The sequence below is a fragment of the Drosophila biarmipes genome, chromosome 2R (assembly GCF_025231255.1).
Source record: "Drosophila biarmipes strain raj3 chromosome 2R, RU_DBia_V1.1, whole genome shotgun sequence".
Taxonomy (NCBI): domain Eukaryota; kingdom Metazoa; phylum Arthropoda; class Insecta; order Diptera; family Drosophilidae; genus Drosophila; species Drosophila biarmipes.
In genome coordinates, this window is record NC_066615.1 from 2,343,703 (window position 1) to 2,357,965 (window position 14,263).

Here is a 14,263-nt window from a genome sequence, read left to right on the forward strand (position 1 = left end):
TGTAAAAAGAAGTTCCACCAAAATCAAAATTGTTAAAAGTGATTTGTTGCGAAATCGTTTTGGTTTGTTGACGAATGGCTATTATATATACTTAATAATCTCTAGGCGATTTGATCTAGCCATACCCGTTGTTATGCAAACTAGTCTAGTCAGATTTAAAGCCACGGGATGAAATCTTCCCTCAAGTCGTATTATTATTGTCGAAACACTGTTGAAATAATAAACTTTTTAAACTTTTTGGTATTCTTTTTTACATATTTTTTTCTAATCCAGAGAATATTATTTTTTTATTATCTCAAAATTCGTATACATTAAAAAAAAACTGACGACTTTATCATATTTTTACCAAAGGGACATACAAATAAGTAATGGGAAAATATAGGAACAAATTAATTATTGCTTCTTCTTCTATTTTATTTCAGTATATTTGATAAAAATAAATGTTATAAATATCACACTACTGTATATTATACAGTTGCTGTTGTTCTGAAGCTTGGGCTGCAAGTATAATGACCGGCTTTGATGTCACTACATTCCGCAATCTTTTCATTAGTATATTCTTGAGTAACTCTTGCAAAATAGCTTAAGGGTAGTTTTTATATCCGTTACTCGTAGAGTAGAAGAGTATACTAGATTCGTCGGAAAGTATGTAACAGGTAGAAGAAAGCGTTTCCGACCCCATAAAGTATATATATTCTTGATCTGCATCACTAGTCGAGTCGATCTAGTCAGTCCGTTTCCACGCAAACTAGTCTCTAAGTTTTAAAGCTATCAAGCTGAAACTTTCTCAAGTCTTTTTCTTTTGGACAACTATTTCTTATAGCTCCCATAGGAATGACAAAAAAAATAACAAAATTATATCTTTGGTGTTACTTAACATATAACCTCCTACGTTTGGAATTTTGAATTAAAATTAATGAAAATTGGATGACCCTAACATATTGCTGACAAAGAAACGGTCAGAGAAATAATGAAAATTTTTTATATCATTGCACATGGTGTTACTAACGTTGATTATTTCTATTATCTGCATTGGTATACAAACTTCGCCTTGCCGAAGTTAACATTCTTTCTTGAACATATCTTCAACCGTTTCCAAGATATAGAATAATTACTTTTTTCAAAAAGGGCCAAAAATGCCATATTCTGAATCCCATAAGTCCGGTAAAACTCAAAATTTCACAAAACCGTTCAAACGAAGATTTTGTTTTGTCGTTGTGAACTGGAAAAGCAAAGTTCGATGTAAACCTGACCTTCGAAACAGGGGTGGCACGTTTTGCAGATCTTGACTCTTTGGCACAAAATTTTGCTTCATAAAAAAAATAAAATTGAAAAATCTGTCGAGCGACCAATGTCTCGAACAGATTGTAAACAACTATCTCTACCCCGTTTTAGTGTAGAAAATTAAGCGTAAGTTTTTTAATATAAAATCTAAGTTATCGATGTTATGCTGAGGCGCTATAAAAAAATATATCTGTTTATCTTTTTCGTTAAGTTTATACCAGCAGTTGGGAGCTCCCTTTTTTGTCTCTGCCACACAAACAATTTGGATCAACGTTCGGTGCACAGGCATCGAAAAGATTCCGAAAAGATTATCGTGGACACCTCTGGTGTATAGCCTTAACATATCAAAGCTTAGCTGTTAGTTTAGGGTCAACACTTAAAACAAATGCGTAATAGATCTTAAAACTATTAAAATATGATACAAACGCAAAAATTGTGAAAATATTAATAAATTAATGTATATGCAAAAGTCAATGTCTCCAACTTAAAACATTTTTATTAAGATTACTTGTAATTCTATAGTTTTTATTTATCAGGTCGTACATACATTTTTTTTTAAACTCATATGATCATACAAAAACATTAGGGTTAATTCGACTTTAATGTTTATATAGTAATTTTCTGCGAGAACTAACGGTGTATACATGTATATGTGAGAGCCGCGAGTCAACTTATTTCTAGATGCTAGCGACACCGATGTTCAATTTATGTTTTGCACTTTACTGGCACTTGTCTGCCACGATAGGAAAGCGGACGACTCGGATCTCATTTCCGTAGTCACAAACTACCGAGTCGCAGGCAAGCATCATAATTTTGGGGCACAGCTGCAGATTGGCAAAATCCAGCTTGACCTCGCGAGCTGGCTGCCCAGTGCGCACATCCCAAACAATAAGAGATCCTGGAATATTATTCACTTAGCAATTGCACGCCTAATCAAGAAGCAGCACATGATAAAACCTTACCCATTTTGCTGGTCACCAACAGCGACGGTGTTAGCATTAAGAGACTTGAGTAAGCGTTAGATATGTTTATGGTAGTTAGCAGATTTCCCTGAAATCGTTCCCACACGCAGATCCGCTCGTCCGTGCCCAGCGATATCACATAGCTAGGAGCGCAAGCCAGGCAGCTGACAGCGCCGTCGTGGGCTTGGATGTTATACATGCAGGCACCGGTAAAGAGATCCCAAACACAAAGCAGACCGTCCTGGGAACCGGAACCCCCGGTGCCTGGTTGCCAGCGGTCCACGAAGAGGCAGGTCACGGGCCCACAGTGTCCGTGAAGCGTATACTCTGCATCCGAGTTGTTAAGACAATATACCTTTGCAGAGCAGTTAAAGTTAATAAAATAATTTTAATATGCTTTTTGTTAAACCACCTTGAGAGTGTGGTCCTGGCTGCCGGTAAAGACCATGTCGTTAACGACCTGCATGCAGGTGATTGGTTGCTGATGGGCTAGTCGCACTCCCTCCAATGTGATCTTCATTTCCTCCTTAGTGGTCTTCTGAGTCGCATCCTGCTGATAACGCTGCTGTTGCATCATCAGTCCAAGGCTTCCAGTGGATCCTGTTCGGACGTGAGCTGAAAGAGAAACATTCTTAAGTTATATGTTTTTTTTTAAGGGAAATCATTTCTGACGTACTGCGTCTGTAAGCCGAGGTAAACCCCCAGTCTATCTGCTTTCCTTTGTAATACGTCTCCAAGCGATAGAAATCAAGACGACCACTCAAACGAGCCACAATCACCCGATCGCCATTCAAGTGGATATGGGTTATACCTTGGTTACTTTTGGCGTCTTCCTGGTATGCACACTTAAGTAAACCCGCAGGCGACTCCCACAGCTCTACGCGTCCATTAGCGCAGCCCACTGCAATGAGGTTGTCAAAGTAGTCCAGACACCACACCGGTGACACGGTCAACTTGCGCACCAGTGACTGTCCATCCGGTCGTACATGAGAGATTTGTATGTCGGAGCGGGCGATGCTGGTCAGCTGCTCACCACTGCGTGCATCCCACACACGGATTTGGCCTTTAAGGCAGCAGCTTATTATGTAGGCACCATCGGAGACGAGACACTCAATGCGATGCTTGTGGCCTGCTATTTGAGTTGGCATACCTTCGAGAATCTGCTCAGTCTGCTTATAAGGCGCTTCGGATTCTTGCCAGCTAGAACGCCACTCGGCATAGTTCCTGGTACAAATGCAGCGGTAGAAGACCACCATTGTGTAGCACAGCACGAAGATGCTAATGCAGCAGAGAAGGATGGCGAAGAATATTTCCATGGGGCTCTTAGGAACCAATGGAATTCCGCCAGCCATAAGCATCGGGGACTCTCGGCGCACATCATCGTCGTTAAAGTCGAGTGGATCAAGCGCAGCGGCCAAAGCTTTCCACTGGAAATTCTGTTGCAGTTGCTCCTGCGGGTTGCGCAACAATGTGGCCAGTTCGGGCGAAATAACGTGGCTTAGTCGAATGGTTGGCAGTAAGGTTACGTAGTGCCCACTTAGTGAAATGTTGTACTGTTTCATGATCGTAGACCAGTGGAAGTTCGAGAGAAAAAAATTTATGTCAAAATTTGGGTAGCGCAGTCGCTGCATTTCCTCGACCGTCTCATTAATATCGTTTGCGAGTGGAGCTTGTAAAGTTTCTGAAATTCCTCTGCCCCCGGAGGGGCTTGTTGTGGGCATCTGCTGATCCGCCTGCCATCCCCCGAAAAAGCTGCTGACGGCTCCACGCCCCGCCTGTAGGCGTCGATGAAGTTCAAAGGTTGCTCTCATAGTGCCGTTACTTTCCATACTGAACAACTGTTCCAGGCACCCCGAATTATACACTATAGAGCATATCCACACAATCATCCAGATCATAAAAGCCCGCTGAAAAAAGCGTGTGCGAGCCCAAAAGTTTACAATCTTAATGCGCTTCGGAATTCGCTGTTCTTGCGGGGCGCGGGCGTTGACCAAGCTTGTCCGATCGTTAACAGATGCAGCATCTGCAAAACAGAGCTTCGGATGCGACTGTGATCGTTGAAATGTGCCGGGAACAAAGGGCGGCAGCGTTGGGGTAGCACCAAAGAAGCGGAAATCTTGACGACCCGCCCCCTGTGTGCAACTCAGCAGCATCTTAGGGAGGTGCTTCGCCTCTGTTGTATATTCGGTCCGCTTAATGTTCATTGCTAAGATGGTGGAAAAAAGGAGCATTTGTAGCATAAAGTCTGAAAGCAATCCGACTATGGCGAAGATACAGAACTCCTGAATGACTGGAACGAATGTTGCGAGGCCAATAGTCAAAATGGTAATCTCCGTTAGAAGCGTCTTGGATATATGCCATCCCTCCTTGCTTAGGGCCTGTGCCACGCGGATCTTCACGTCGAATGTTTCGTCCATTGACACCACGCTCTTTGTAATAACCAAACTGTTTTCCAGTCCCACCAGGATTACCAGGTAAGGAAATATGTCCTTTGACTGCAGTGAGATGGTCAGGCCGAAAAAGAAGCACAAGCCGAGGGACATGGCCAGGCTTCCAGCCGTTGTTATTACGCTGCACAAAGCCAGCAAAAAGCGAGAGCGAAAAACGTCAATTTTACGAACAGAGAAGTAAACGTACGCGAACACTAGTATGAAGGCCACCGTGTAGGGCACCAGTTCCCACATTCGGTACTCTCCCGGGTAAAATATATAAGTAATTGTCGATGGTTCTTCCACCGACTTACTTGCCGACGGTGTAGATGGCAGCGGCGGGTAGTGTCGCTGCAGCTTTTTTTTAAGAGTCTCAAGATAGTCCACGTCGTTGTGCTTGAGGACCAAGGTCAAGGCATACTGTATAATTCGTGACCGAGCGCGCAACGGATAGCGTTTGAAGCCAGTGTCTTGCATGGGTAGGCCGAACAGCATTTCTGCGACGGAAACCTTTGACTTTTGCAGGTTCTGGAAAAAGGTAAGAGTTACGGAATAAGAAATATAAATTCGCGAATATATTGTGTTATTTTATAAGTTTAAATACATAGCAGGAAATTGTTATCACTGTGGACGGCAGCCTACGTAGTGACTAACAGCACCAGGAAAGGCGACTACTACATATACTCGAAGAAATAAATATATACTGTGATCGTCCGGTTGTTACGAGTAATACGAGGAAGGTAAGGATAATCAAATTTTCGATTATCCATTTTGCTGTTTTGTTATTTTTATTGTTGTTCACTCTTCCCGGACTTTTGTACCAAATTTCATGTTTGGATAGTGATGCGACGATTTTCTTCACTTATAGAAAGTTTTTATCATTTGTTAACTTGCTACAGTGCTCAGAGCAAGGCTCGTTGTTTTATGTTGTATGCCACTGTCAACATTTCCAAAATTTGATGCAAATCCTTTGATCCATATTGCCGTGCCGAGCATGTAATACACTTATAAAGAACACTAAAGAATAATATTCACTTGAAATGTATGGGGCATATATCTGCCTCTCACTTCCTTTAGCTGAGTAACGAGTATCTAAAAGTTTTTACGTTTTTTTTTTTTGTACATAAAGGCCCGATTCTATTGACAAGAGGTCTTTTTAGAAACAATTCAATAACATTAAAACAAAAAGTAGCTCCGACATATAAAAAATCGATTGCAAGTGACAAATGAAGGGTATAATAATTTTAGTCAGAAGTTTGCAACGCAGTGATTGATAACATATAACCTTCTAAGCTTGGAAATAACATTTTGTATTTAGTTTAGAATTTCGAATTAAATTTTATCAAAAACATACGACTATATCATATAGCTGACATATTAACGATCGGACAATTAGTGGTAAAATAATAAAAAAAAATTATATCTTCGGTGTTTTTTAGCATATAACCTTCTAAGCTTGGAAATAATTTTAAATTTTTTCTGAATTTTGAATTAAATTTTATCCAAATCGGACGACCATATCATATAGCTGTCTTATGAACGATCGAAAAATTTATGGGAAAATAATATATAACAAATATGGAAATAAAATTTTTAAATAAGTTCTGAATTTCGAATTAAATTTTATCAAAATCGGACGTGACAATCGTGAAATTAGTGGGAAAATAATATGAAAAAATTATTTACTAAAGTTGATTATTTCTTATAACTGCAAGGGTATACAAACTTTGGCTTGCCGAAGTTAATTTCCTTTCTTGTTTTTAAGTAAATTGTAAAATGGCAATTGAATTTACTTTTGCTGTTTATGCTTATAGAAACACATTACATTTTATGGCCTTTTAATATTTTATTTATTAAAACCAATTTTAGTCGATGACAAACTTAAATTACTGATTAATAGTTTTATATTTAGAAAAGTTTATTATAGGCAGCGTGATTAGCAAACTAAATTATCTTTTCAAAGACATATATCACGACCCCCTGGCATTGCCTGTTTGGATTTTAATATATGAGGTGTTGTTTGACGTTCTTAGTAATACAAAAACTAGGTAAACAGCCGAGTGCATTATACCAATCGGTCCCAACAGTTATAATTTTCAAACTTTTTACTTTAACTGCTCAATCTAAAACTTACTACTTTCCCTCTCGCAAGCCTTGGACTATAGCTATTTCTCTTGTTTTTTTTTTACGTCAGGCATAACAATGGGAGCTAGAGTGGGAGATGAACTTATCTAAAATAAACGCAAGAAGCCTATAAATTAAAATGCAATATCCCAACTTTCTAGCTTTTTTTCGAGATCTTGGCTTTCATACAGATGGCTGTGGTGATCGGAAACGTTTCCTTTTACTTGTTACATACTTCCTGGCATATCTAATATACACTTTTACTACTATAGTAACTCGTATTGAAATTTAATAAGTCAAAAAAGTAAGGGGGAAATACAGGTGAATTGGAATAAAAACGATCCCAGAAACATGTAAAATTTTAAGTATTTAAAATTATGAAATCCCGTCATATATTTCTAAGTTTAAGATTTATCAAATTATAAAAGGGGAGCAAATCAATACTGATCATCAATCAAAAATAAATTATTTCAAAAAAAGTTTACATGACATTTTATAATTTTTCCCTCAATGAGGAGAAAAAATCTATATTTATACCCTTGCAGAGTGTATTATGATTTCAGTCAGAAGTTGCCTTGACCTATAAAAAAAAAGATTGTAGGTGACAAAAAAAAGGCATATTTTAGAATAAAAAAAATTTTCTTTGTACGTTTTTTTTTTAAAAGAATCTAAAACCTCTTTTTAAAAAAAAAAACCTACAAAGAAAATTGTATGCAAAAGACATGATAATAATCGGATAACCACAGATGGAGATATTGACTTGCAAACAGAGGGTACCTTTTAAAAACTAGCATTTTTTTACAAACTTTAAAAAATTCTAACTAAAAATAATATTTTTGTTTTCGCTTAAATCCTTATACAGGTGTTTACTAATATTCCGAAAAGTGAACGTAAAAAAAGTTTTGAGGAAAAGCAAAAATGTGACACTTTTTTTATCCCAAATTCGTTCGGTTTGTAAACGCCCCATATAACTTCTTGATCAGGGTTACGATTAGACGAGTCGATCTAGCCACGCCCGCCTTTCCGGCCGTTTTTACGCAAACTGTTCTCTCAGTTTCAAAGCTATCGGGATGAAACTTTCCCAAACTATATCTTATAGCTCCCATAGGAATAATCGGAAAACAATTTTTAAAATTATATCTATGGTGTTTTTTAACATATAACCTCCTTCCCTTAGAAATAACATCACAGTGGATGGCAGTTCACGTAGTGACGCAGCGCACCAGGCGACTACTATATATACACGAATGAATATAAATCTACAGTAATCATCTGTTTCGAGTGATACATCAATCGAAAGGCATCGGAAAAACTAAAGGAATTGCATACAAACTTTAAAAAATCAACTGTTGTGAGAGAAAAATTACTCCCCGCTATAAGCCTAGTTTTATTCTCAATTAAAATCGAATGACACCTTAACTGTCAAAGTCGGGTGCTCCGTTCAAAAGCAATACGCAAATCAAGATTTTCGGGGTCCTCTTAAATTGAAAATGTTATCGTAACTTAATTTTAGGGTCCTGAAAATTCTAGACGATAAGCTAGTTTGGAGAAAAAACAGCTATAAATAGCTACATTTTGTATACCCGTAACATGTGAAGTAGTGAAGCTACAGGCTTGTGCTATACTTCGTTAGAAAGGTATTTCGAAATACCACGTACGCCTTCTAAACATGTTTAAAAATTATGACCCGAAGTTTTTTTTATTTAAAATATTTAGCCTTTTTAAATGAAATGTTTAGTTGTATATCCCTTGAGATTCCTCAACTTTTGGCATACGGCATATTCTTGTAAAAATAGCCGTTTCAAAGTTATTAATCAACAAAAATGCCTACATCAGCCGTTTAGAGGATCGATCCTACACTGCCAACTCCACTTAAAGGTCGAGGAAATTTAAGATGGTATTTTCAAATGTGTACACCGCTCTAACCTTCTGATATCAAACAAAAACACCTCTTAACGAGGTTAAAATATAGTGACGATCGCACCTTCAACAACCAAAAGTTCTGATATCACTTCTGTGACGAAAATGTAATATATGATCTACTAAATAAATACACTTTCTATATTTTTACATTCGGCACTCTGCAATTCAATATGCCATTGCTTAGTTGTTTGATTTTAATAAACTGCAATGGTATAAAACTTATACGGCATATACAGAGGTGGCTAACTTATAAAACCACAAATTATAAAGTCCGGCCAATGGTAATTTGGGGTAAGAAAAAACGAATTGGCTTATTTGGACGTAGGGCCTATTGGTACCTACTTACATGGTACTGAAATATTGTGTTAAGAATGTTTGTGTCTCGGGTGAAATTCTGAGCATTCTGCGTCCATAGGTTGGCGGGCGAAAGAAGCAAGCAGCCGTACTCGGGAAAGATGTGGTCCAGATGCCCGTGAGACCCTCGCTTTACGTTTTCTACATGCAAACAGTTGTGCTCCAGGCTACGCTGGCTGCGGACAATTGAGTCAATTAGTTTTTTCCAGATGCTGGGAAACCTGAATAATTTACTCACTTTTCGTTGCTCTGGTGATTGCGCACAATTTCAAGCAATTTAAAAACTTCATAAAGCGGCGCACGAAACGCATCCATCAGCTGCATTCCCTCTTTCCAAGGGAGAACACAGGTTCGAAGTGTAATCTGCTGGACAAAAAAAAAGGCGGGGCTGCTTTGCGCCCATGGTAGCAGTGAAGGAAGACTGCGGTTCATGGCACTTCCATTGTATATGTTTGCGGGTGCGGCAGGCAAAGGCACGCCGGCGGCTGGTGTTGCGATTGGGGAGCCACTATGATTGTAGGCCGTGGCAGTGCCAGACCCAGGATCGTAAGGAACCACAATCTTGGTGGGTATTGTCCCGGGCAACGGTATGTTAATTAACGGATAGCTGCACAAAAGAAATAGATGGTAATTAAAGGCCTTGCTGTCATACAAGAAAGCAAAGCGATTTTGTAAAGCGCCGACCCATGCACGCTGAGACTCCTGAGCTTCCTGCGCAGCGCAAGTTTGTTTCAGCAGGGTGCCACGTCCGTTCTCAATGTGCAAGCTCCCGAAATAGTATTTTATTCCAAGGACAAGAATTATAGACATTTCGGTTTAAATCGGAAAAAAAATGTTCATGTGTTCCACATATTTTCTCGTAAGATTCGCAACCCAAGTATTTATTTTTAAGTATTTCGTTTTTTCCGCTTTTGTTATGGAAAATAGTAAAAACCCATTTAAAATCATACCAAACTTTTTATTTTCCTCAATATATTTAATTGTATCTTAATTGCAATTACAAATTGTACATAACCTATTTAACCCTTTCAGTCTAGGTTGTTTTTTTTCCTAGTTTATTCATGTTTTTACACCTTTGCAGAGGGTATAATAATTTCAGTCAGAAGTTTGCAACGCAGTGAAGGAGACGTTTCCGTCATGCCATTAGCCATGTCCGTCTGTCCATCTGTCTGTCCGTTTCTACGCAAACGATACTCTCAGTTTTAAATCTATCGGTCTGAAACTTTCTCAAAAGTCTTCTTTCTATTGCAGGTAGTATACAAGTCGGAACCAGCCGGAATTAAATTTTATCAAAATCGGACGGCTATATCACATAGCTGTCATAGGAACGATCGGAAAATTGTTGGGAAAATAATATGAAACAAATTATAGCTTTCGGGCTTTTTGACATATTACCTTACAATATTGGGAATATAATTTTTTAATAATTCAATTTAATAAAATTCGGACTACTCTAACATATAGATGTCAAAAAAATGATCTGAAAAAAAGAATAAATAATAATAACAATCCTTAAAAATTGCATTGTAAAAGTAAGAGTCTACGAATAAATGCCATGTAAATAAATAAAAATATTACTACGAGGTATCCGTTAATCAGCAAAATGGAGAGCGAGAGAGATAGAGAAAAGGAAATCTGTTTTTTCACACACCTATGGCACCACCTAGCGCATTCTGGCGTCACCTAGCAACACTAAGCGTTTAGTGTCGTCCATAGCCGCTTGGTGCCGTATTAGTGAAAACATCAGATTTCCTGCATGTGGTGTGCAAACTCAATTGACTTTGCAGAATATTCATTGTGTTAAATGATCAGTCCACTTCAATTTTTTTTGCCACCTAAATGGGTATTGATAATAAAAACACAATATCATTTAAATCTCATTTTAGCATAATGAAGCTGGGTCCGGTAGGTGTCGAGCAATTTTTATTTAACTTATGACAATTTCAAAAAGTTTTAAACTTAACTAATAGTTTTCTTGCAAAACTACAAAAGTAATACTTGTTCAAAGCGCGTAATTAACAAAATAAACGAAAAAAAATAAAAATTACCCGTCAGGCTACATACTACAGCCCTGAGCAGATGCTCGCAGCTGCAGAGTTGGTTTATTTACATTTGTAAATAGTCGAGAGTTTTAAAACAAACTAAAATGCCATCTGCACGAATTCTTGCTCTAGAACACTTGCGGAGACAAAAACTTAAAGAAGCTAGGATGCAGAGAAGAAGCGGTTTAACATGGTGGTCCATGGCCATCACTGGCCAGGTCCTCCCAAGCAGTGGCCACAAGAACACAGTAGCCCTTAGTAAATCCTTTGACAATGTTCTTTGTCCTTTTATTTTCGCGAATAAATCGAAAGAATTCACCTGAAAATTAGCAAATGTTTATTAGTTTAAATTAATATTAAACAAAAATTGTTCACTTTTACTTACTTGTTTTCTTCTTCTTCATAGCCGTCTTCTTATCCGCCAAAAAAGGCAACTTTTCACGACAGTGCTGCCACCTTTTTGCAAAGACGGCATGTTTACATAATTTTTCTCAATAAGTAAAACTTCTTTTAAACCTTCTTCTTTTTACCAGAAATAAGTTTTATTTTTTACTACAACATTAAGTACCGTACTATAAACATATATTATTTAAGTTCGCGCAAATTGGTAGCCCTGTCGGGATGGACGGTTTGCAGACGGTTTTTTTAAGCTAACTTTTTCAAAACGTTTTACAAAATGCCTTTTTTTAAATCTAACACGTAGTAAATATAAAACTTGTAGTATGCAGATAGTTTATAGTTCATAAGTGTTGCCTTAAATAAAGTTTTATTATTGGCAAGCATTTGTAAGTTGATTTATTTTATCAAAACGTGTGTCGAAATACGGCGGATTTAGAAACCCGTAATGCCGTCTGTGACACAGAGATTTGCTTTCCGGGACAAATTTGGTTGAAATAGATTTTTGTGAAACTGCCGAATATGTTGAGAATTTAGATAAAATTAAATTCAAAGTTTAGAACAAATTAACAAATATAATTTCTAAGCGTAGGTGTTTTTATATTAAACAAAAAGGGAAGTATAAGAAATAATCAACTAACTTCAGTGAAATTAAAAAAATAATTATTTAATTATTTTTCTGATCGTTTCTTTGACAGGTTAGGTATTCTTAGTTTTGATTATAATTTCTTAAAAATATAAAAAATGATATTCCCAATATTGTAAGATAATATGTCAAAAAACACCGAAGCTATACTTTGTTTCATATTATTTTCCCATCCATTTTCCGATCCTTCCTATGACAGTTATATGATATAGTAGTCCGATTTTGATAAAATTAAATTCGAAATTCAGAATTAGTTAAATAATGTTATTTCCAAGCTAAGAAGGTTATATGTCAAATAGCACCAAAGCTATAATTTTTTCATATTATTGTACCTTTAATTTTCCGATTGTTTCTATGGCAGCTATATGATATAGTCGTCCGATTTTGATAAAAATTAATTCGAATTTCAGAACTAATTAAAAAATGTTGTTTCAAGCGTAGAAGGTTATATGTTAAAAAACACCAAAGATATATTATTTTTTTTAATTTTATTTCCGATAATTCCTATGGGAGCTATAAGATGTAGTTATCCGATTCGTCTGGTTCCGACTTATATACCACCTGCAAAAAAAAAAAAGTTTCACCCCGATAGCTTAAACTGAGAGACTAGTTTGCATAGAAACGGACGGACAGACGAACAGACATGGCTATGTCGACTCGTCTAGTGATGCTGAGCTAGCATATATATATATGTACTTATCGGGTCGAAAACGTCTCTTTCCCTGAGTTGCAAACTTTTGACTGAAATTATTTTACTTCCAGCAAGGGTATAAAAATTGTTGTTACTAAGGGACACCGCGCTAAATAGTGAATGTTTCTTCTTAAGAAATTACTGTTTTTATGCGACCGCGACAACCATATCCCCTGCTTAGTCAAATCTCAGCGGATTTCGGAACAGGTGCGGCGGATTTGCCAAAACGCTGTCAAGTCCGAACACATTCGGCACTCACCACGAAAGCAGAATAGCCATGAAGGCTATGCTGGAGGCGCACGTGGGGTAGCTGGACAGGAAGAGGCCATGCTTGTAGTAGAAGTGCGAGACGGAGGCGGGCAGTCCGGCGGAGGAGGTTGCCGCAGAGCCTGGTGCCGCCTTAGCCGCCGAGGAGGGGGAGGATCCTGGTGGTTTGCCGGTCTGACCACTGCTGTTGGATGCTGTTCGCGGCGACGTCGACGCCGCTGCCGCGGCCGCCCTGGCAGACCCAGAGCCATCTGTTGCGGCGGCCATGTTGTTGTTGGCACAGAACTTACACTTACACAGAGGTAAACGCAAACACGGACAAGAGAGGAGACTCCGACCCGAACTTTGTTCCAACGTTTTAGCGGCGAAGATGAGTTAGCTTTTTGTTGCTTTTCCGCGGAATCGGATTCGCACAATTGACTGCGGAAATTACGCAACTTGCCGATTGCAACGCATCGTCTGCGAAGGCGACGCAGCGACCGCCCCGATACTGCGTTATTAATTTTGTTTATTATTAGCGCCGACTGGCGAACGGCTGCTGCTTGCGGGTATTTTGCTTTGGATCTGGGCTTGATGACTATATCGATACATGGTCACCAGAACATTGCTTTTCCCTATTGATTTTTCTTTTTCTTGCGCTTCATTCGCACCTTTTGGCCCCACGTTATTTACGCCCTGCAGTTGTTGCTGCACACATTAATTGACGTTTTCGCCGGCGCTCACCAACACTTCCTCAACACCCGCAAGCAAACATACGGGTAATTCTTAATCAAATTTAAAAGTCGTTGGCTCCGCGCTTTTAAAGGAAGTATTAGAAAAAGGCTCTGCCTCCTCTTAGTGATATCAAATCAACATTTGCAAAACGAGTGGGCTCTTTTCTAGGGCGCATGTGGCGTTCAACGTTGCGGGGCACTGGACAACCGATCGATGTGTTGATGAACGCACTTCAGCAGCAAAGGTTCAGCATAAACGCGGCCAGACGAGTTGGTCAATTGCAGTAGCCGTTGCATGTAGCAGCTGAAGCATTAAGCACGTTTTTCTTTGGCAAACTGCAGAATTCGATGCGCGGCGCTTCGTCACTCACGTTAGAACAAAATGCTAGCTCGCCGTGAGCCAGCGTGAGCGAACTAGTTCCCAGCCAGACC

At 38.6% G+C, this 14,263-nt stretch overlaps 1 protein-coding gene across 1 annotated transcript; it reads right to left on the reverse strand.

The window, feature by feature from the left end:
* Positions 1–1,762: 1,762 nt before the first annotated feature.
* Positions 1,763–14,231, reverse strand: LOC108021928 (sterol regulatory element-binding protein cleavage-activating protein). Its single transcript, XM_017090751.3, has 7 exons — positions 13,111–14,231; positions 9,315–9,683; positions 9,069–9,252; positions 2,923–5,203; positions 2,659–2,861; positions 2,247–2,601; positions 1,763–2,182 (listed from the first exon to the last, which is right to left on the reverse strand). Exons 1-7 carry the CDS (start codon positions 13,383–13,385, stop codon positions 2,004–2,006), a joined length of 3,846 nt encoding a protein of 1,281 aa, XP_016946240.3. The 5' UTR covers positions 13,386–14,231; the 3' UTR covers positions 1,763–2,003.
* Between the last annotated feature and the right edge of the window lie 32 nt (positions 14,232–14,263).